Source organism: Macadamia integrifolia, chromosome 4 (genome assembly GCF_013358625.1).
Source record: "Macadamia integrifolia cultivar HAES 741 chromosome 4, SCU_Mint_v3, whole genome shotgun sequence".
Lineage (NCBI taxonomy): Eukaryota > Viridiplantae > Streptophyta > Magnoliopsida > Proteales > Proteaceae > Macadamia > Macadamia integrifolia.
In genome coordinates, this window is record NC_056560.1 from 22,366,401 (window position 1) to 22,390,379 (window position 23,979).

At 35.6% G+C, this 23,979-nt stretch overlaps 1 protein-coding gene across 6 annotated transcripts in view; it reads left to right on the forward strand.

The window, feature by feature from the left end:
• Positions 1-23,979, forward strand: part of LOC122076710 — a 33,141-nt gene that overhangs the window by 8,118 nt on the left and 1,044 nt on the right. For 3 of the 6 annotated variants that reach the window (XR_006139563.1, XM_042642178.1, XM_042642179.1), the window contains exons 6-7: positions 23,061-23,324; positions 23,772-23,912. Coding sequence is in view for 4 of the 6 variants with exons in the window: in XM_042642178.1 (XP_042498112.1) it covers positions 23,061-23,324; positions 23,772-23,894 (387 nt within the window). In the remaining 2 variants the exon portion in view is untranslated. Of the gene's footprint in view, positions 1-7,427; positions 7,640-8,298; positions 8,360-21,378; positions 21,515-21,675; positions 21,758-23,060; positions 23,325-23,771; positions 23,913-23,979 lie in introns of those variants that run through there. The other 3 variants (XM_042642177.1, XM_042642180.1, XR_006139564.1) reach the window with 2 other exon arrangements.

The window sequence follows — 23,979 nt, forward strand, 5'->3', positions numbered from 1 at the left end:
CTATTTTACCCCCCAAATTAAAGAATAAAATCTAAAAAGTAAAGACATGTTCACATTTTAAATAAAAGTAAAGACATGTTCACATTTTAAATAATGGTTATATTTAGTATCATTTATTGATTTATTGTCATTTTTTTGGGCTTGCATGAGTGGGCCGGAATATAATAACACATTTTAAAGAGGGCCCGTTTAAAAACCTGTTAAAGCCCGTTTAACATTAAACATGTCCATAGCCCGGTTAAGGCCCGACTAAAGCCCGATTAAGGTAACTCGATTATAGCCCGAGACCGACCGATCGAATATAAAGTGTACCATGCCCTCAATAACTAAGCCCGATTAGTTAAATGGGCGGACAAGGTGTAGCCTTTGAAAGTCTTCAAGCCTGATTAAGCTTGACCGAAACCGAACCGGCCCGGCCGATTGACACCCCTAAGCATATCTATTGATTTTCTGGTTTGGTTTTTCAAACTGGCTTCACGGAAATACATGTAATTTTTTCATACAATATTTGATCGAGGTGAAATGAAGTGTGTTGGAACCATGATTGGACGCTCTATGACTTTCCAGAATACCCGATCATCTGACTAAGTCATATAAAAAGACCAAAATGCCCTTAGATTTTCCAATGATGTATCTTCCTCATACGGAAACGGAACGCGATGAAATCAGAACCGTTGGAAAGATAAAATTTTTTTTTCGTATTGTTACATGTAGAACACTTCTTTTAAAAAATTCATCTTTAATGCCAAAATTTCCCTCGACTATCACAAATATCGTAACTTCTTTATATGGTATCGGAATGGGAAGAAATCAGATGCACTAGACTAGATAAATTATAATCTATATTTTTTATGAAGAAGTGGTCTTCCAAAAAGGTCATTTTCAAAACCAAAAATGCCCCGAGCGTAAATAGGTCAATTTTACCAGTTTTGACCCAGAAACCCGCACCACTTACTAAGGATGAATCAAACTACTCAATGCATACCATGCAGCTCTGTTACCTCATCGGTGACACTAGACACTAACACATCATCATTTCCATCCACGTCATCCAAACTTACCACATCATCACCACCACATGGTCGGGTTGCCAACAAGGACAACCATAAAACAACACCTTCTAGGAGCAAAAAGCTATAGCACAATAGCCTACCCTCTAACTTTACACGAGACTTAGAGAAAATGGAAGGAAGAGAAAGACTTGTATGGTTGCAATAAGTAGAAATGGAAAGAATGTCAATATGTGAATGTCTGTCTCTGCAAGGTATTTGGTTGGGTTTGTATAGACCCAAAATGAACCCTTGCACCCTCGTGGATCCCCCAAGAGTAACCTCCAACTAATGGTAAGTTAATTGGAAAATGATGTCATATGGACATGAATTGAGAATTAATTCAATAAATTGAATTAATTCCAATCAATTCCTTAGTCCACCTTCTCACTCATGGTAGTGATCATGAATGGATTTTAGGGCACCCATATAATGATACTAACCATTTACCTCCATTTGGCAATAACCTATGATATGAATTAAGAATTAATTTCATAAATAAAATTAATCCCAATCAATTCTCTTTTTCCACCTCTCTACTCATAGTAATGGCCATAAAGGGACTTTAGGGCTCCCATAGGGTATTATTGACTATTTTTCATTACCTTGACCCCAAGGGTCCCACGCCATAACAAGACAATCAAAACACATAAAAGAAATACTTCATTTTGAAACTTAAATATAAAAAAATAGATATAAAAGCTAGAGTGATTTACATCCCCCTCCCTTGTAGTTTGCATTTATTCCAACCCCCCTATGTTTTAAAAAATCCCACATACCTCCCCTGTCAGATAACTCGGTTAGTATACCGTTAGTTGTGGATGTTAAAGTACGATTCTACCCTTCTGCCTTTACCATTACCAGGGATGTCACACACTCACTTGCAATCGACGAAAGTTGTACGGCAAGAAGCGTAGCGACGGACGGTGATTGGAGACTGACTGCGGCAAACCCAAGCTTCACACGGTTAATCGGTGCCTAGCTCTTTCTTCACTCTAAAAATTTTGGTAAAGGCAGAAGGGTAGAATCGTACTTTAACATCCACAACTAACGGTTTAATAACCGAGTTATCTGACAGGGGAGGTATGTTGGATTTTTTAAAACATAGGGGAGGGGGTAGAATAAACGCAAACTACAAGGGAGGGGGATGTAAACCACTCTAAAATCTAACATAATGTATTGTGTTCTTAGAGTAATTTTTAATAGATGATGTTTCTTCTTCTCCTTCTTTATGGGTTTTCTTTTCATTTTAAGTCCTTTGAGCAAACCTGGAATTCTGTAAAACTAAACCAAGTTTCATGTCCATACTCCATATGTTAATGTTGTTCTCACATGTATGATGTGGAGTTCACTCAAGGCTATTCTGCTTGTTCCTCCAAAAGATCCCTATGATCTCAAGCTTAGCCAAACAATGGAGGCTTTTGCAATTAGAGACACCCTTAAACAAGCAACGAAACAAGATTTCAAGTAGGGCATTGGAAGTTCAATATGATGCAAAAGAAATAAACAATTTTAACAAGACACTCTTGACAAACAGAAGAAACAACCAAGTGGGTTAAATTTACAACATGACTAGTCACCCAAATGAATGGAAATGTAGAATTTTCAGTCTTTAGTGTATTTGGGTAGAGCGAAATTTCTATTGACAATGGAAGTACTAGGAAGAACATATGCAAATTAGAGATGCAACACGAACACTTGGATAGCCTATTGGTGGGGCAGCTTCGGCTTAAAGAGCCCTCGATCAAGGGAGGAGGTTGTGGGATTGAACCCTGTCGTAAGTGTGTGTATGTGTAGGAGTAGATGGCCGTTGATCCTACTAGCGCCCATTAGGATAGAGCAGCCAAATATATATATATATATATAATAGCACAAAGTGGTAAATCTTTCAGTTGACAATTTTACCCTTTCTTTTTTATTATATTTTTTCTCTTTCCTTTTTATTTTCTTAAATTACTGGTATCCTTTATATTCTTATAAATTTTTATAATACTTATGGGAGAGATATAGGTGAACTAGCAGGACACCCTGGTATCAGAAGTGCTAGCAAGGATTGAATCGTTGGATATAAGTAGCATAATATCAATAGTTGGATTGAGATATAACTTTATGGGGGTAAAAGTTACTTAAAGATTGACAAAATACACTGCATACTCTGCAAAATACCGTACTATTAGTATTGAACCTATCTCAACCATCTTCTCCGACAGACATCTTCTCTCTCCAGACATCTATCTCAACCGTCTTCTCCGACAAGCTTCACGCTTTGGACCTACTTCTCCACCCTTCCATTTATTTCTTTCCTCTTCCTTCTTCTATCATAAAAATATACCAAATTCTTTGTTTCATGGCTGTACATTTGATATCTTCCCCTAAGTTTTTTTTTTCCCCTCAGATCAAGAAGAACCATATAAAACCCAAAAAGGAGTGAGAACAAGGGAAGAAAACCCTCACCCAAGATTATGAAATCTAGCCCTACCCATTAAAACAAAAAAGGAGAAATTGCCTCCACAAAGAGGAAGAAGAAGATAGGAAAATCTTGTTTTTCTATATAGGAGATGTTATATCCTCTGCTAATCTACCAAATTCTACATTTCATGGCTATACATCTGACGTCTTCCCCTAGATTTTCTTTTCCCCTCAGATCAAGAAGAACCATATAAAACCCAAAAAGGAGTGAGAACAGGGGAAGAAAACCCTCGCCCAAGTTTATGAAATCTAGGCCTACCCATTAAAACAAAAAAGGAGAAACTGCCTCCACGAAGAGGAAGAATAAGATAGGGAAATTTTGTTTTTCTTTCATAGGAGAGGTTTTATCCTTTGCTAATCTCCTTTGTGGTTCGATTATTGCTTTGCACTCGTTTGTTTTTTCACGGTTTAGGTTTTAACGGTTTTGTGGGTTTTTTTTTTTTTTTAACCTTCACTTGTTATACGTTCTGAATGTATACATACTATAACTTTTGACAGCATAGATCTCGTAGGATTAATCTAACGGTCCTTGTAAGCTAGCACACTTAACACCAGGGTGTCCTGCTAGCTTGCAAGTCCTTTTCCCAATACATAAATACTCTCTAATTTGAATTCCTTTATGACTCTAAGGCTATATTTGGTAGCCAAGAGAAGAAAAGAAAAGAAAAAAGAATCTAGAAAAGAAAAGAAAAGAAATGAAATGAAATGAAATGGTGAGAAAATAAAAAGAGTATGTATGTTTGGTTACCAAGAGAAGAAAAGAAAAAAATTCAAAAAAATTTGAATTTTAGGAGAGAGATAGACACATAGGAAATCATTGTGTAATCATTCTTTTTTTGTCTTATTATGTTTTCATATTTTCTCATGTTTTATTGTGTTTTTTACAAGATTTTTTTTGGGTAACAAAAGAAAATTTCAAAATTCCCAAGAGGAATTTTGAATTTCAAAAACTGAATTTTCTCTTAGGTGAAGACATACCAAGTGCAAAGAGAAATTCTTCACCCAGAAAAAAAAGTACAAAAAGGGATAGAGCTCTTCTATGGAGAGTAATTTGGCGGAGACGATTTCAGATCAAGATACATGGATCGAAACACATGTCACGATCAGATGGGAGATGGAGCGAGGGTTTAAACTTCTTTTTCCCCTTCTTCTTCTTCTCCCTCCCTCCTTTGGTCCAGTACCTCCCACAATTCTTGCAGAAATGGCAAGGTTGAGAGAGATTATAGTTGTAGTAGTAGACCTAGGTGTTGAGTGAGTCGCAGCGTGGGCGTTTCAGGGTTTGATTCGGCGGCAACGGACGTGCTCTCCGGTCTACTTCGAATAGTCTACCTCCTCCTCCTCGACTCCCCATCGCCTGAAAATCTTGCATTTCAATTTCAAGATATCTCTGAGTCTAAACTCCAAAAAGACGTCCAACGCTGGCCAAATATTGGAACAGCTAAAATCTAAAAAAATTCCGGGGATCTTTTCCTGCAAAATCTTCTCAATTTCCAATGTTGTTTTGATTTCCAATCTCTCTCTCTCTCTCTCTATATATGTTACAGACACAAACGATTTGAATTGAGGGCAGAACAGAGAATTCTGTCATTCGAACGAGGGACCGAAAATGGCCATCGTATTGAGAAATAAATCCCCGGGTGTTTTTCAACATTTCAATCGGCGACACCCCTATTGGCCCATCTGATCATGACATGTGTCCCGATCTGAAATCATCTCTGCTAAAATCATCTCTGCTAGTTCTCCGCCAAATTCTTCTCCGTAAAGGAGCTCGATTGTACAAAAAGTGTACTTTTTTCTTTTCTTACTACCATACACAACCTTATATCTCATGTCACGTCTCCTCTTTATCTACTTCCCATCTCTTTTGGAACTCTTGCCCCTTTCTCTCTCTCTCCCTCTCGGGGTCTCTCATGGTCTCTCCTACTTTCCGTTTTTTCATTATTTGCACATGCATAGGCTCTCTTCCCCTCTATCACATAGACCCTATGCATAAAGAACCCAATCGATCAATGAATCATTTTCAACAGCTTGGAAGCCAAGAAGAACATCAATATGGAAATTCCAAGATCAAAATGTCTCTTCATCTGAAATTCTAAGCCACAAAATCGAACTTCTGATTATCTATTTGATCTCATCAACTAACCTGTGATGAAACCTTCTCGATCTCTGGTGAGCCTCATTCTAACTAACCCTAGATGAACACAATTTTCTTCTGATTATCTATTTGATCTAATCAACTAACCTGTGATGAAGCCTTTTCGATCTCTGGTGACTCTTATTCTAACTATCCTTGGATGAACACAATTTTGTATTTTTTTAAAGGATTATGGTACTTTTGTTTGTGCTCGCATGGACTCTCTTTCTACCATTGAAGGAACAAGGCAACCTTCAAACAAAAAATTCCAGCAAGCATTGAAGGACTTCGCAGTAATGATAGACTGTGATCAGCAGTAGAATCCAAAATAAAAAATCCCTGATTCGGACTGAAGAGGTAGAAACTTATTCTAATATTAGAGTTCGCAGTTGCATCTTTGGTTGTGCATCTTCGAACAACGACCTAGCCTCACTCTTGGTTCATGTTAACGGAACTGTAAGCTAAGAAAGCTCCCTGGAGCCTATATTGTTTTTCATAGTCACTCCGGTGCACTTTGGCAAAATATGCAACTAATTTATCCCGAAATCTATTTATCAATTGATGATTTGAGTGTTTTCATTTGGATTACACTGACGATCTCTGCATCCAGCATTCGATCTTCACCGTTGATTTGGTAAGATTTTCACCTTTCTTTTTAATTTTAAGATGGCACTTCTCATCGTATTATTATTATTATTATTATTATTATTTTTGGTTAATTCTAATTCCTCCAGTTTGTGAGGTGAATCTGGTTAATGCCATCTAAAATGATGAACTCAATGATCTGATGTGTTATTTTTCACCTAGTAATTTAAATTTCAATGTTCTGTTTATTTCTCACTTTATTCTTCTATTGCATATGTTAAGTTTTTTTTTTTTTTTTTTCTAAGCTCTCGTATGGAGTCTGAATGGGTTTCTTGGGTTCTCTTAATTTAACTTTACCTTTGTTCCTCAAAAGTTTCTTCTATAATATATTTATCTACTTGTTGAAAAGGTTTAAAAATAAATTTATTAATGAATTCCCTCTAACAGTTCTCAGAATTCATCAGTAGTAAATTTCGCTTAAGTCTCAAATCTAGGGCCCGTTTGATAACGTTTCAAGAAATGCATTTCTGCCGTTTTTGTTTCCAGAAACAGTAGAAACAGAGTAAAAAGCGTTTGATAAAACTGTTTCGTTTCACTTATTTTCAGAAATTGAAATAGAAATTTTTACTTATTTATGGTTCAAGAAACGACCTAGGCGAAACTTGTTTTGCCGTTTCTGGAAACGACTTGTGGCCATTCTTTCATTGGTTACTATCGACTTCTAAAAACATGACTTATCAAACACCTTCAATTCCGTTTCGGTTTCTAGAAATGGAAATTTATGTTTCTGCCGTTTCTTGAAACAGAAACGGCAGAAACGTTATCAAACGGGCCCCTAGTTTTTGTTGTTCTATTTCCTTGTTACTACAGATGGGCTTGATACATTTTCCTCAAATGAATGATTAGATGTTGTTAAGTTGCTTGATGCTCCTATATGCTAACACCTTAGCATCTCTTGGAGTTGGATATAAAAAAATATGGAAAGTAATAGAATACTTTAGCTACAATTAGAATCAATCCAGCCATGGGTGGAACCTGAAATTTCATTCGTTGATCTTTACATGACAAAGTATTATTCCTCTATATTTTGGTTGTTAGTTTACTTGATCCTTCTCCAACTGATAATTAATTGATTTTATTTTTCTTGTGCATTGTGATGTTTCACGTGTTGTGGCTACCCAAATTTCAAGCCATGATGCCAGCTTCTTGTGCAAAGGGCCAACTTATCCTAGAATCATCAACTTCTAGCCCCAAAATTTTCATTTGGGAAGCTTTTTGTGAATCTTGTGGCAACAATAATAGAATTGTAGACTGACATCAGAAGTCAAGTATGATTCCCATAGGATACTGAAGCTTGCTCTGATCAAGTTTGGCCTCAATTGGTGTTCCAGCTACTTACCAGGTGAGTTCACACGTCCAATTTTATAATTTTCTGATTTCATTAGTGAACCTCCTGAATGTGACTTGTTTACTATGATACCTACTCCTGATTGATTTTTGATTATGTTTTTATTGGACATGTCCTCGAGTTGTATCCCATTTGTGAATGGCTCTGTTATTAGTAATTTTGATATGGACTTTAACTTGTCGATCCAATCTGAGTCCAACCTTTATTTGCCCTGCAGCAAACTCTAAGGCTAAGTGATACAACTTCCTAGCACAGTTGGTGAGCTATGGTGCGCAAAAATCCCATGCTCACAAAGAGGTCTCTAGTTCTAACCTCCTGGTTGTTATCTACTACCCCTCCTTACCTAAAAGAAAAGAAAAACAACTCTAGGGCTAAGGTGTTAGGGCTACACCAATGTGAAGATGTTTTTATCATTATGCTCACCGACCATTCCTCTTGAGACCATTATATGAATGTCTATTAGGGCCACATACTATAGAATTACATCTTCCTTGGGTAGGAAATACTCAACCGCCATTTCTGGAAAATGTACATGAAAAAGTGCTTTTTAATATTGTGTTAGTATACTTTGAAAATTCAAAATCAAGTCATGCAATTGAGATGAGAAAATTTGATCAACATTGCCTATTTTGTTTCTCCATTTTCCTATGTAGAGGTCCAAGGGCTAATCTTTACATGGATTTGAGGATGGCAAAATTTGTTTTTTTCCTTAAGGTGAGGGCAACTTTTCCTTTTCAATGTCATGTTCTATTATGTGGATATGAAAATTAGGATTAGTCTCCTCATTACCAAGCTAAAATGCAAGATCTACCATGATAAGCAACATGAACATTTGAGTTAGACCAATCAATACTATGTAGACCTATCTGATTTTTTACTTTCTTCTGCACCAGTTAGCCACTTTGACCTCTCTCTCTCTCTCTCTCCCTCCTGAATGTAACTTTTTAATTCATAAATTCCTCTCTTTAATAAAATACAACAAGAAACCCTGGCCGCTTGCTAGAAGGAGACCTCAGGATTTTGATATTATATTTGGTATGTATATTTTGACGTTGGTTTCACATTTCCTTCTCAAATTATCAATATTCTTGCCTTCTCTAAGCATTTAAGAAGGCTTTGTTTCAAAGATGCTGATATCATTGAGGAAGTAGCTAAAATTCAGGTATGTAAATTCCAACTCCATAAATCCAAAGGAGATTGCTTTCTAATAGAAGGTACATATGACTACTGCAATGATATTCACCAGTACTACATTAATACTGTACAATGCTTGCCAAAATCTGGATTGCTGGATTTTTTTCAAAGAAAATTCATTTGTTCTGGCATGTAAGAAGCTTTCTTCGCCATTAAGAACAAAATTTGTAGCTTCAAGTGATCACTCTAGAAATATAACAGAGAAACCCAATCCAATTTATGAATGTTTGTCTCTCGTAAAACACTACTTCAACCTTCTTATCCCTTACCAAAGAACAAAAACGAGTTCTTTAAGGTTGAATACAAATCCCTACACACTCCACATTAGAAGTCTCGTTCCTGAGATGGAGGGAAATCCCAAATTCAATTCACTTCCTCAACTGCACCAATGAATCCAGTATAGCCATAGATTCAGCCCTCCCACTTTTTTATGAAATTTCTCTTAATACTTGGAAAGCCTTTTCATCTCTTTTCATAAAGGTAGCTCCAATCCAATTCCATGACCTCAGATACAACTCCACTCCTAATCTACTCATCACGGTGTTGGACACTTCTATTATCCCATTCTACAATGTCTAAATCCTCCCACCCATTATCATCATACCTCCCGTCCCCAATTCTTTCACTTCCTCCTTCATGAAACCTCTCTCTCTCTCTCTCTCTCTCTCTCTCATATGCATGTGTGCACTTGCTTATTTTAGTTCCATATGCATCTAAATATATATATATATATATACACACACACATTATAATTTAAATATGGGTCTTTAGCTCAATTGGTAGAGTACTTGTGGTGTGAGAAGTAGTTTCATAGCTCAAGAGGATGGTGGTTCGAATCCACCAAGTCCTTTATCTATATTTTCATTTTAATATGTATTTTTAGACTGAAAAAAAAAAAAAAAACATATCAACTTTTTAAATGAATTTTTTAGGAGGATTATGGTTATGACTTTTGCAATTTTTCCAAGATACTAACTAATGAATTAGACCAAATTAACTCACACTTGTGGGACAAATTAGAAATTAACTCAAACATGTAGGACAAACTAGAAAATTAATTAAAGTGACAAAAGTTACTCAAAATAACATTGAGTTTGAATCAAGTGACCCATGTAAATGATAAATAAAAGGTTTAAAAAACAATTAAATGTTTAAAAAATATTTCTTCCTAAATTTTCTACATCTCTCTCTCTCTCTCTCTCTCTCTTTCTCAAGTTTCTTTTGATTTTGATAATCTTAGTCGTTAGGTGACACTGTAAGATGGGTCTTTAGCGACTAACTATAATCACTACATGTAAGCTAGGGATGTTTTGGTTTAAATCAAGAATGGTTGCTCTATACCATGAGACCTGTTGCTCTTATTGCTCCGATTTCATTGTTAATATTTTTGGATTTAGTTAGATTGATTTTGAGGGTAATTAGTATGTTGATTGTTATAAGACCATTACATGACTTATTCATTGATATCTTGATTGCCTTTGGAATTCCTATACATACTCTCTATAGTTCTTTTTTGTTGTGATTTAGATTATCTATTCTTTTTGGTTTTTTAATACAATATGTTATAATTTTTACTTGTAATTTGCGTTATGGTTTTGAACAGTCATATCTTAGAGAATTAAGGGATAGAGTTACCAATGGAGACCTCTCGAAGTTGCATGAGCCTCTGATATAATATGATTATTCAAATTATGAACCAAGTATTATGTCTTTAGGGATATTTGTCAACTTTTATCATTAAGTTGTTGGTTATTCAGCCGAGCAGAGGATTCATGCATGCATTTCCATTTCATTCTTTGTTTCTTCTTCCTTAACATTTCTTCCAGTTTGTACTGACATTGCTCAATTTGAGGATAGATATCCACTCCAAACAATGTAACATGGACTCATCTAATAGTTACATCTGTCTTCAATAGACTACCTTTTGACAAGGGAAATGAAAAATTTCTATTCTAGGACAATTTTATTATTATCTACTCTTTGTTGCTAAATTGTATAGTAAGCACTTAGAACATGCAGTTTATTAGCTTGAAAGGATAAATGTAAGTTGAAATGCTTAATTATGGCCATTATTAGTGCTTTGATTAGGAGATCAAACATTAATGACGGTAGGATGGCCAACTTTATTAAATTGAAGGTTAGAGATGAAAGAGAGAACAAAAATGCACCGGATGGTTATATTAAATAAATTATTATACTATTCCTCTCTCTTACCAAATCCTTATCACCAACATTGCTGCCTTTAGTGTATAGTATAGCAAATAAGTACCAAAAACATTATCTTTTTACCTACATGGCTGCCCTTATTGTATGGTATAGTAAATATAAGTACCAAAAACAATATCTTTTTACCTATATGGCTGCCCTTATTATGGAATCAAACCATGAACATAGGAAACAAATTTTTTTTTTGAGAAAAAAAAAAAGAAACAATATCAAGCGAGCATTAAAAATAGGCTTAAATAATATCAATAATAATAATTTTAAGGAGAAACTCACTAAACAGTTTCTTAATTAATTTCATACTAATTCCAAATTCTATCCCACAATTAGAACTTCTCTCTCCATATTTAGCGCCTCTTTACCTTTTGCTCTCCTCTTCTTCCATTCCTATTATTAGGAATAATCTAATATATCAAAAAATTAAAACAAATATTAAGGTGGTTGCTACTTTATAACTATATTTTGATTAATACTTTTTCCTAATCCAATTTCATCTCTCTCATTCTACATTGAAAAAAAAAAAATCATCTCTGAGATATGCTATAAAATAGCGGGTTTTTAACCCACTTCAAAAAGAAATCATTTAAGAGAATTACGAGTAAATTTTATAACATTTAGATTTACAAGAGTTGCTGGACACTTAAAAAAATAATTCAGATTGCCAACTATAGGAAATAAGTTAAAATATGATGAACATGCAGTTTTTGTCCACTCAAACAAACACTAAAAAAATTTTTTAATTGTTACTAGTGTGTATATATATATATATATATATATATCTATTTTAGAGATGCAACATGGGCCCTAGAAGCCTTTACCTACTCAAGGACCGCTTGATTTTTTCGAGTTTGGCTAGCTTTGAGAAATGATAATAAAACATACGCCACTTTGTGGTTTATTTTCAGGTTTTGGGCCGGGCTGAGCTATGTTGAGACCAGACAGTCTTGGGTTGCGAATTTTCTATCCTAAGTTCAAGTTTGGCCGGCCTAGGCTTGAGGGCGAAAGAGCTTGTGCCTGCTTGTCTGGGTTTGCAAAAATCCAGCCCAGCTTGCCGCTGGATTCATTAAAAAAAGCCACATCTTTAGTATCTTCTAAAATGGAATAATATTCAAGGAAGAGGTTTGACTTGTTAGAGCCTTAAAATCTACCAAAATTTCTTTCTGCTCAAATTTAATAATTGAAAGAGCACCATAAAAGAAAATAATTCTCTTATAAGATTCCAAGCTGGCTTTACAAGACATTTTCCAATAATAGCACCACTCCAGCAGTCCAGCAGTAGGATAAATTCTTGGAACACAAACCACTATTATAACATTTAAAGAGTATGATAATATGGAGTGGGGAGAAAATCTGAGACGCATTCTTGGAACATCCACTATTCCATAGCCCACCTAACTAGCTAGCTTCATAAGGAATGAAGAATATGGCTCACCGATCATCATGGTCACAAGAACATGAAACGTCTACACTGAAAACTTTGCTCTCATGAGGACAATTTAAGGCACTCAACAGTTTGCTTATAGGTTAATGCTTCAATGTTTCCCTGCATGATAATAAGAGTAATAAATTTTCTTCAGTAGATAGCGACCAAATGTAACTTATAACATTTAATTTGTTAGATATTACTTAATTAAGAAAATAATAAAAAGCAGAGCATAGTACATACTAGTACTACTATGTACCTGTGCTGATTGTTTTGTTTTAAGTGAGCGCAAACTCTGTGTAGAAGAAACTGGAGCGCAGATATGGCATTCGTTTACTATCAATAAATCCTTCAAAACTTTTGATTTGGAGATGATGATAGCCTAAACCTGTGGTACGTGTCTCAATTAGCACCTTTCTGTCCTTTATATCCCTAGGTGCACAGTAGTCAAAATTGTCCTCCCTGTAGCGATTATTGTGATCATCCCTCTCCCTTTGGGCCTGATAGTGGTAGGGAGGGTGCAAGACAATGTTGTATTCTTTCACCCATGTACCACTCTTGTTGTAGTGGTAGTCTTTGAACATACATATGTCCATTTTGGAACCTTCAACACCCGAAAGGCATGGTAACCCTCTCAACTCCACCAATTGAAAATCAGAATATTTGAAAGACCTAAGATCACGACATCTAGGATGTTTGTTTAATCTGAATTCTTCTTTTTCCACATCAAACGTGACTATTGTATTTCTAGGATCAATTCTATGTCCACCATAGAACTCAGCATCAATTCTCGAACAATAGTACACCAACCAGTGGATGGCTCCGTTAACAAAAGCTGGGTGATACTTGCTGACCTGGTATGGAGAATCTACCACGCGTCTCCAACCCCATGGTGAAGATGACGAAGATGATGATGAAGAAGAAAACCCCCTTCTCTCCGTTAAGGTAAAGACAAGACATTTTGTAGTGAATCTACGATGACTTCCTCCAAGGCCATATACGGGTGGAATCAAACGAACTACTTTATACTCGTCAGTTGAGCTAACATATCCGAAACCCACCAAGCCATTAGGCCCACAAGATGAGAAGGAGGTACGAGGAGGTTTTGGTAATGTAATGAATTCATGTGTACTGGGATTACAGATATGAAGATATAAAAAGAAAATTTCCAATGGGGTTTTTGGTTGGAATTGAACTAGATATAAAGTGGGGTGAAAAACATTGGGTATGTTATAGATGGTTGTAATTTTTTTTTTTTTCAATTATATATGTGGATAAAATAGGAAAGTGTGTGTTGAATTTGTTCCATGTATTTGCATATTTTCAATCACTTTTTATTGTGGTTTCTTTCCTGACATTTTGCCTAATGAAGCATAATGCATTACTACTTGTCACATGACAATACATGTGTTAATTCCTGTGATTGGGGGATTAGATAAGCATCTTATTGCTATAATTTCAGCTCAAAATGAATAGATGAAGTAATTAAAATCACAAAAGATGTTATTTTTATATTTTATATTCATTTCAATCAAAGTTTGAACAGGTACAAGAAAGAAGAGCTTCCCAATGAACAAGCTAGTTACGAGAGGAGTCAAACACATTGGCCGGGAGTAACTTTCGGCACCCGTTGATCTAAAATGAGTTGAACTATGGCTTGAGGATTTGGTTTTGGATCAGATCGCCTGTATCGGTAGGGATTAATGGTTGTATGGTAAAAAATTAACAATTTGATTCAAATTCTCCCACTACCCACGGCAGGCTTTAAAGAAATTGTAAGAAGAAACTCACACCGTATCTTCTTTTTGCCCCAAAAGTATATACCAAGAGTTTGCTAGCATGGCTAGTCAGCTACTGGGTTGAGAAAATATAGTGCCAGTCGAATCCAGCCTTGTCTGTCATTTATTTCCTAGTCCATGGTCTCTTGTTATTCATTATCAGTTTGTTGTTACATTGCTATAAGCTGATATGAAACTCTATATTTGTCTTTTCTACATTCCTCTCAATTTCTGCATAACTCTCCTATTATAAGATCGGTAAATTATGTATCTCATAATTATGTTTTAAATGCTCTTTCTCTTTTTTACTTTGCTTTATCCTAAACCCTAAAATAAAGATTTCATGATATTAACACCAACTGATGAACTCTAAATTCCACTAATTTGGATTTCAATCTTTACATAAATGAAAAATCTGATTACAATGGTCGTTAACCAAATTTATTATTTTCTCTTTTCTGGTAAAAATCAACTATTGAATGGGCTGGGTTTGAGGATGGGCTCAAGCCGCTCAACCCCAATGGAAAAGAATCAAACTCCAAAGTTTCAGCCTGCAACTGCCCAGGACATGCACTTTGCCCCTTAGGACACCTTAACACTCACGATTGCCCGGCGACACATTTCTCAGTCAAAACAGAAACAGACACCAGAGAATAACATTTTAGTTCTATGCATGATAAATATTTTAGTTCTAGATAAGAGTTGTAAAGGAGTAGTTCTTAAAAAAAAAAACATTCAGGCTTTGTTTGTTGCAAGGGGAATGTAAATTTTTTATATAAAGTGGAATTTTTTTCCCAGAAAAAATAAATTTAAATGTTTGATTGCAAGGCAAATATATTTTACATGTGAACAAAATTTCACTTGACCATTAAAATTGCCCATTTTGTTTCCCCACCAAAAACCCTACTCTCATGATCTCTCCCACTCTCTCAACTCTCACCTCGCTCGGTCGTTATCACCTGTGATCTATTACTATTTTCTTTGTGATCATATTTTATATTATTTTAAATATTTATTTGTGCTGCATTCATTTGATATATAGAATGAAATGGTATATTTTAGTTAGTGATAGAACATAGTATCTGATGACATTTGGTTTGATTTGGTACAAACCTTGAATGACCTGATTCACATAACCAAATAAATTTTGAGGAGCTGGGTGGGTTATAGATTGAAAAGTACTCTCCCCCCCCCCCCAATCCCTTTTGAGGAGTTTGGTTAGATTATTAGTTTTTAAAAATTTTACATCCAACCAAACAACTATGGTAAATTAATTTCACTTCACTTCTGTTGCAATCAAACAACTCAAAAGGGAAAAAAAATCGCTTCACTTCCCTTCCCTTCCCATTTCCCTTGCAACCAAACGCAGCCTCAATGAAACTGTAAACACAAAAAAGATAAAGAGTTCAGAAATATATTAAAGAGCGAAGAAGGGAGGAAAACAATAGAAAAGGGGGGAGAGAAATATAAACCATAAACATTCCACCTGAGTTCTACCCATTCCTGAGAAATTAAAAAATAAATCATATTAATCATTTGTGAGATTTAATCACTTCTAGCTTCACCGTAATGTTAAGCTACTGTCAAAAGTTGATTTGTGGTAGCGCGCTATAAGTCATTCTATGTCATTGGTCCATCTGCGGGTAAATGGTTGCAACCAAACGCAGCCTCAATGAAACTGTAAACACAAAAAAGATAAAGAGTTCAGAAATATATTAAAGAGCGAAGAAGGGAGGAAAACAATAGAAAAGGGGGGAGAGAAATATAAACCATAAACATTCCACCTGAGTTCTACCCATTCCTGAGAAATTAAAAAATAAATCATATTAATCATTTGTGAGATTTAATCACTTCTAGCTTCACCGTAATGTTAAGCTACTGTCAAAAGTTGATTTGTGGTAGCGCGCTATAAGTCATTCTATGTCATTGGTCCATCTGCGGGTAAATGGCCTTGTTCATTGCGCAACCATTGTATGGTCGCGCCAATATTCCTTGCTCGTGTGTTTTTAAACCTTGCGGCATTGTTTTCGTCATCAATAGTGAGGCAACGGTTCATATCTGCCAACTATGCATTTAGATTGTTGTTAAAAGTTTCAGGTCGATTATTCATTCAAATGGACGTTCATGTGCTCGAGAATGGTTCCCAGATTTCAGCGTATGCATGTACATTAGGGGTGTCAAGCGGTTGGGCCGGGCTGGTCACAATTGGGCTCGGCCAATTTCTAGGGTTGCATTGTGAATGCCCGTTTAGGTAAATGGGTTTAACTTGCTTGGGCATGGTATAGTTAATAATCGGGTCGATCAGTCTCGAACTTTAATTGAGCTATTATAAACGGGCCTTAACCGGGCTATAGACCTTTTTAACTTTGAACGGGGCCTTAAAAGAGGTCTTCTTTAAAATTGGTCTCTTAAATGTGTTTGAAGAAAAATACCAGTAAAATGAGGTAAAGATAGGCATAACAAAGAAAAAGATTCCATAGTTATAAATGGATTAAGCCAAAGATAGGCAAAGTAACTAAATTACTAAGGTATTCGATCTTTAACCCATGAAACTCAAATCAATTAAATTATCCACATAACCCAAGTTTAGTAAGTTCAAATCAATTAAACTATGCATAAAAAATATGAATGTTTATATAACAATTACAACCATCTAAATTGTACATATCACATAGCCTTAGTACTAAATACAATAGTATTACAAAAAATTACAAGCAGTATTAAAAGGGTCGATCTAGGTTGGGCATAAAGGAGTCAGTTCAAATCAGACTTATAAATGTGTTGAGCCGGTCGAGCGCCTATCGGGTGAGGTGGCTGCACCATGTACTACCTATTTATAAATGTGTCGGGCTCAAGCCCGACAAGTTTATAAATCAGGCCGGTCTAGATCAGGCCATAAAAGTGTAAGACTCGGTCGGGCCTACTGGTGCGGGCTTGGAATTGACTAGGGGTGTCAATTCCTAAACCGAACCAGTAAAACCGGCCGGACCGAACCGATAACAACCCGGACCGAACCGAATCGAAGCCTTATTGGTTCGGTTCGGTTTCGAGTATTGTAACCCCAAAACCAAACCGAACCGCATCGAAAACCGGATGGACCCGAAACCAAACCGAAACCGGCTCAAAACCCGGACCGAAACCGAAACCAAACCGGTAAGAAACCGAAACACTCCAAAATTCATTAAAAAAATCAAAATTTGAATAGTTTTGTGTACATTTGTATGGAAAATTGAATCCAAACTAGACCAAAAACCAAAACAACCCGGTTACAAATCGATTTAAGAAACCGAAGTTCAACAATTCATCATTTGGTTGTTTCCTAATGGCTCCATACTGGCTTAAAAAACCGATCCAAACCGAAATGAACCTAATAAATCCAAACCGGTACCAACCCGAACCCAAACCGCACCGAAGCCGACACCGGACCGAAACCGATAAATCCTTAATGGGTCGGTTTCGGTCACTTCCAAACTCACACCGAAACCGGTGGAACCGGACCGAAACCGCACCAACCCGGACCGTTGACACCCCTAGAATTGACATCCTACTGACAGAGATTGATTTTGCATTGTAGAATTGAGAAGGGTCTGAAAGACCACATTTTCTACCACATTTTCCATTTAACAGTAGCTCTTCATGGCAAGCCCCACCTTAATATTGGACCCTTTGGTCAATATCCAATCCATGGTGTTTGCTCATCAGTAAACTACACATTAGATGATATTATTTTCATCCTAAATGCTCTCCATTTCTCATATTCAGTCACCACCATCTCATCCCAACATAAAACTGCATTTCAATTTTTAAGTCACACATGCCAAAGTTCCTAGATCACCTGTACTCCCTTCAAACTTCAACTGAACCATATTTTTTTAGTCATGAGACCAGAAGAAGAACAAGACCTGAAACATTTTCCATAGCACACTGAATTGTGAAATAGTGGTCAAATAAAGCAGAAGTTGTGGCATTAAGACTTTCAAGAATTTAGCTGTTTCTCCATTCCTCAATGGTGAATGATAAAAGAGTAAGCAAACTCATGATAATTTCAATCCTATAACCTGAAATTTTAACATAATCGTGCAATCTTGTAAGCCAGCCATTCAAGGTTAGAGACATCGACCAAATAGTAGAAATTATAACTTCTTGAGATTTTCTGGCGATCATCCAACTATCAAATTTGAGACTTTCAGCTTGATTACCAACCACAAAGATGCTTCAAACATATGTCTTGTATCTGTTACCAATTTTTTGACAAACAAGAGGACAAGCTTGTTTTCGTGTTTCAGACTTCGACCTATCGTCTGAACAGCCAGAACGTCGATGCAGAGAGGGATGGAAGCAAAAGAAGTAAGATCGGGAAGAGAAAAAAAGTACAAATAGAAAAATTCCAAAAGATGCAAAAACTTCTTTGTGAATTAACAAAAAAAAAAAATTGCAAAAAAAAAAAAAGGGGGGGCAATAATGAGAAGTGATTTAGATAAAATGCTGATAGCACAAACCTGGAATTCTGTAAAACTAAACCAAGTTTTTCATATTCCATATGTTAATGTTGTTCTCACATGTATGATGTGGAGTTCATTCAAGGCTACTCTGCTTGTTCCTCCAAAAGAACCCCATGATCTCAAGCTCAGGCAAACAATGGAGGCTCTTGCAATTAGAGACACCTTTAAACAAGCAAGGCAACTAGATTTCAAGCAGGGCACTGGAAGTTCAATATGATGCAAAAGAAATAAACAATTTTAACAAGACACTATTTCTCCTCTTGACAAACAGAAGAAACAACCAAGTGGGTTAAATTTACAACACTAGTCACCCAAATGAATGGAAATGTAGATTTTTCAGTCTTTGGTGTATTTGGGTAGAGCGAAATTTCATTTGAAAAATGAAGTACTAGGAAGAACATATGCAAATTAGAGATGCAACTCGAACACTAGGATAGCCTAGTGGTAGGGCAACTTCGGGATGAAGAGCCCTCGATCAAAGGAGGAGGTTGTGGGATTGAACCTTGTCGTAAGTATGTGTATGTGTAGGAGTAGATGGCCGTTGATTTTACTAGCTCCCATTAGGATAGAGTAGAAAAATATATATATATATATATATAATAGTATGAAGCAGCAAATCTTTCACTTGACAATTTTATCCTTTCTTCTTCATTATGTCTTCTTTCCCATCATTTTTATTTTTTTAAATTTCCGGTACCCTTTATATTATTATATTTTTATAATACTTAATACTATTTATCTTTTTTTCTCCTATTTTCACACGATTTTGCCTATTCAAGCATAAAGTGGTAAATATTTCACTTGACAATTTTATCATTTTTTCTTCATTATGTCTTATTTCTCTTCATTTTTATTTTTTTAAATTGCCAGTACCCTTTATATTTTTATATTTTTGTAATACTTAATACTATTTATCTTTCTCTCTCTTCCCTTCACACGATTTTGCCTATTCAAGCGAAGTGGCAAATCTCTCACTTGACAATTTTATCATTTTTTCTTCATTATGTTTTCTTTCTCGTCATTTTTATTTTTTTAAATTGCCAGTATCCTTTATATTATTATATTTTTATAATACTTAATATTATTTATCTTTCTCTCTCCTATTTTCACATGATTTTGCCTATTCTTTTTTGTTTTTTAATATATATATATCATACTATTATATAAGTGCAAGTATTCATACTTTGTGGCCAATCTTTTTTCTGAATTATTATATCTTACTTTTTCTGTTTTAATATTATATCATTCATATCTTTTTCTTTTTCTTTTTGTAGTTTTTGATACCCTTCATCGAGAAATTAAACTCAATTATTATTTTAATCTTATTACAAATCCAACCCTATCGTGTTCTCTCCATATTATGTTATCTCCTTCCATCTTTAACGTATTATTTTTTTTCGTATTAAGTGACTAATGTAACGATGAAACCCAAATCCTTTGTTACTGATAAACAAATCTATCCGCAAACCTTTCTTTCTTTATTCATATTTCTCTGTTTTTTTTCTCTACCTCTTTCCTTTGTTCTTCTCTCTTTCTTTTTCTCTCTCTCACTTTTTCGTATTTTCTCTCCCCTACTCTGCCTCTCGTGAGACGCGACTGCCAAGAACTTCTTCAATTGATATGCTGCAAGGGACAATTGAAGACCTCCTTCAATCTACTGCAAGTTTCGGTCCTATTTTTCTTTAGAGAAGGTTTTTTTTTTTGTCTTGAAATTGAAGCTGTGAGAGTTATTTTTTAGAGAAATCCTAGATCTACCGAAATTTTTTTGCAAGGTTCGATCAAGGTAGTGCTTTCGGAATCTAGATCTACAGCAATACCAACAGCTCTAGGGCTATACTCTCTTCCAGTTCACAGGTAGCTTCTCCACTCCTTCTCGAGTTTGATTGCAGATCTGAGTGTTTATGTGGTTTTCTATTACGTGATTTGAGTTTAGATGGGTCCTTTGTTATTTCATATTGTTTACAAGATACTTAGATATTGGTTGATCGATCCTACACATCATTTTGTTGGACCCATAATTGGAGAGGGAGCTCATGCCAAAGTATATGAAGGAAAGTAATTCAAAAATGGATTTGTGTTCCTTATCGTTTCCTTCAATTTTTTTCTTTTTTGACCGACAATGGCACCTGTTTCAACTTGAATTTCCTGCCTTTTATTGTGATTGGGGTTTTGGTGATATACTTTCGGGAATCTTCTTGGAGACATTAGCTTTTCAGTGTTCGAAAGTTACGGTTCTTCAGCGAGAATTTCCCCAAATCTGTTTTGTGTATCCTTTAATTTCTAAACCTTCTTCCATTCCCCTAATTTTTTGATTGCTTGAGTCTTGTTGAACTTGAGTTAGATCACTCTCTGGAGCAGATCATAATTTTTTGATTGCTTCAGGCTTGTCGAACTTGAGTTACATCACTCCCTAGAGCAGACCTCAAAGTCCGTACATTTTGCGTATCCTATTTTTTTCCCTCAGGAGAAATTGATGTTGCTTACATACATTTACTTGGGGTTTTCTTATTGATTAGAATTTTCTTGTTTTTAATTTTATTTTCTGGTTATCTTACTCTGTTTTTCTACTCAGGTATTTGCGTTATAGTTATCTCACTCAGTTTTTCTACTTAGGTATGAAAACCAGAATGTTGCTATCAAAATTGTCCATAGAGGGGACAATCTGGAGGAGATTGCTAAGAGAGAAGCACGGTTTGCAAGAGAAGTTGAAATGTTGTCCAAAATTTAAGACAAAAACTTAGTTAAAGTGGTAGTTTTTAAATAATAGTTCTGTGTAATTTATTTTCATTTCCTTTTAAGATTCGTATTCTCCTCTCCATCTATGTTTGGTCTTAGTGGTTTGTAAAATTTCATCTCATGTGCTTGGGACCTTATAAAGCATCTAACAACGCTTATTGTGTGTATCATCAGTTCATCAGTTTTGCGCTTGATATTGCTCAGGCAATGGAGTGCTTGCAATCACATGGAATCATTCACCGTGATCCGGAACCTGGTAAGTTTTAATTTAGTGTCATTATTTGTTGGCCACATGATATACATATAAATATATATATATATATACACCAAGTATTGTGATTGTTTTGCATTCTACCATTGATCAGTGTGTTCAACTCAATATTATTGGACCTTGATAAGTTTGTTAGGTACCAGATATTGATTTATTTCTTGATCTTGTGGATAAAATTGGAATTGCTGCAAAGATATGATGACTAAGAATAAATGATCATGGTAGGTTAGAGGGGACCAAAAAATTCATTGATATTTTTTGTTTTCACAAATATTCTTTTAAACAACTTTTGTTGTTATGTTTTTCAAATGTATGTGATTGAGTTTGTTTTCACAGTTTATGAGAAGAAACTCAATGAAAGAAGAACCCAGGGGAAAAGGGTGTAGACGAAGAAAGATTGGATATGTAGGCAATGAATAATAGAGGCCCGTACTTATATCCACACTGAATGTGGCCTGAAAGTCTGAAACCCAATTGGGCCGAGCACAATCCTCTAATTATGAATGGCGATGTTCCAATTTAACCTGCCCCATTGTCATCCCTAAAGCTTATAGTTTTAAAGGAAGGGTTTGATCAATTGCAAGTTTGTAGAAGTTTGAGTTGTGGAAAACCAACAATAGCGCCGGTTCAGTGAGAGAACTGCCACTCCTATTAGATAGGAGTTTTCTTGAAATGGAAAAGCAATAGGGATTAAGAAAAACCAACAATAGCACTGGCTTACCTTCTTCTTCTTGTTCTTCTGCTTCTTCTCCTTAAGAAAGTCCCCATTCTAGAGATTGTTGCACTTGGCGGCCAGTCGGTTGGCAAGAGCTCCTTGCTCAAAGCCCTACTCGGTTTCTGGTTCAATGTTCGGGAGGTCGAAATGGGCACTCGCAGGCCTCTCATCCTTCAGATGTTCCACAACCCTTCATCCATGGAGCCTCGATGTAGATTTCATGTTCTTCCTATTCTCTTTTTATTTTTATTTTTTTCAGGTTCGATCAATCCGGTTTATGCTTTGCTTTTTTCCATTTTCTCATATGTTGTAGCCTAGGGTTTCTCTTATCTTCCTTGGGTCTTGGAAACCTTTTTAAGAATGCGTCTTAGTACAATCTCTGTACAGGATTCATGGATTATGATTAGGGTTCAATTGTTAAAGACACTGATCTGCAGGAGTTATTTGCTTAATTCAATCTATATTTATCTTCTGAGTTCTTGTCTAATTTTGTGAAATATTCTCTTAAACTTTCAATCTTTTATTCTTATGCATTTGAATGTTAATACATTGGCGCTGGACGAATGGATACAGGAGGAAGATTCTGAAGAATATGGAAGTCCACTGGTTTTGGCATCAGCAACTGCAGATCTTATTAGAACCCGAACTGAGGCACTTCTAAAGAAGACTAAAACATCAGTCTTTTCAAAGCCAATTGTGATGAGAGCAGAATATGCTCATCGTCCTAATCTCTCCATTATTGGCACTCCTAGCTTTGTTCTTATTCAAATGGCTATGCCTATTGTCACGCAAAGCGGTGGCCAGTGCCATGTTTTGTTGATGATAGCTGATGGGCAGGTAACTTTTTATTTGGTCCAGTTCCCATTTTTAATATAATGACGAACTATTTTTATGTAGAATTCTTATTTTAGCTTCAACTTTGATCATGTATGATGGGATACAACTTTTTACTTTCCTCCACTTACCATGTTTCATTATTGGGTAATTCTTATTTTACATTTTTTTTTTGTTCTCATATTATATTCCTCTTTGGATTAGGATTTTCTGTCCATAGTCCTCATACTTTTGTAATGGTGTAGTGTTCTTCATTCTGGTTTTAAATTAGTTGATCATGACATTAATTTATTGTGTGAAATATAAAGATCATTGTATTTAGAAACTGGATTCTGGATCTAATATGTCATGTCATTTGCCATTATAAAGAAGCCCCCCTCCCTCCCTCCCTCCCTCTCTCTCTCTTTTTTGGTTTGAGATAACTTGTGAAATTTTTCTTGCTGTTCTTAGGGATGGACTCTCTATGAGATACTAAGATATGCACCCCTACACAACTTGACTGCTTATGAGGAAGCTCTGGAAACAAACCCTGTTTTGGCTAAAGTGGTAAAAATGAGGTTGTCTACTCCCTAGGAGGATTGGATTGTGCAAGTATGATTTAACCTTGAATTAGAACCTTGTTTCTTGGTTTTCTTCTTTTTATTTTATAAAAATTTGG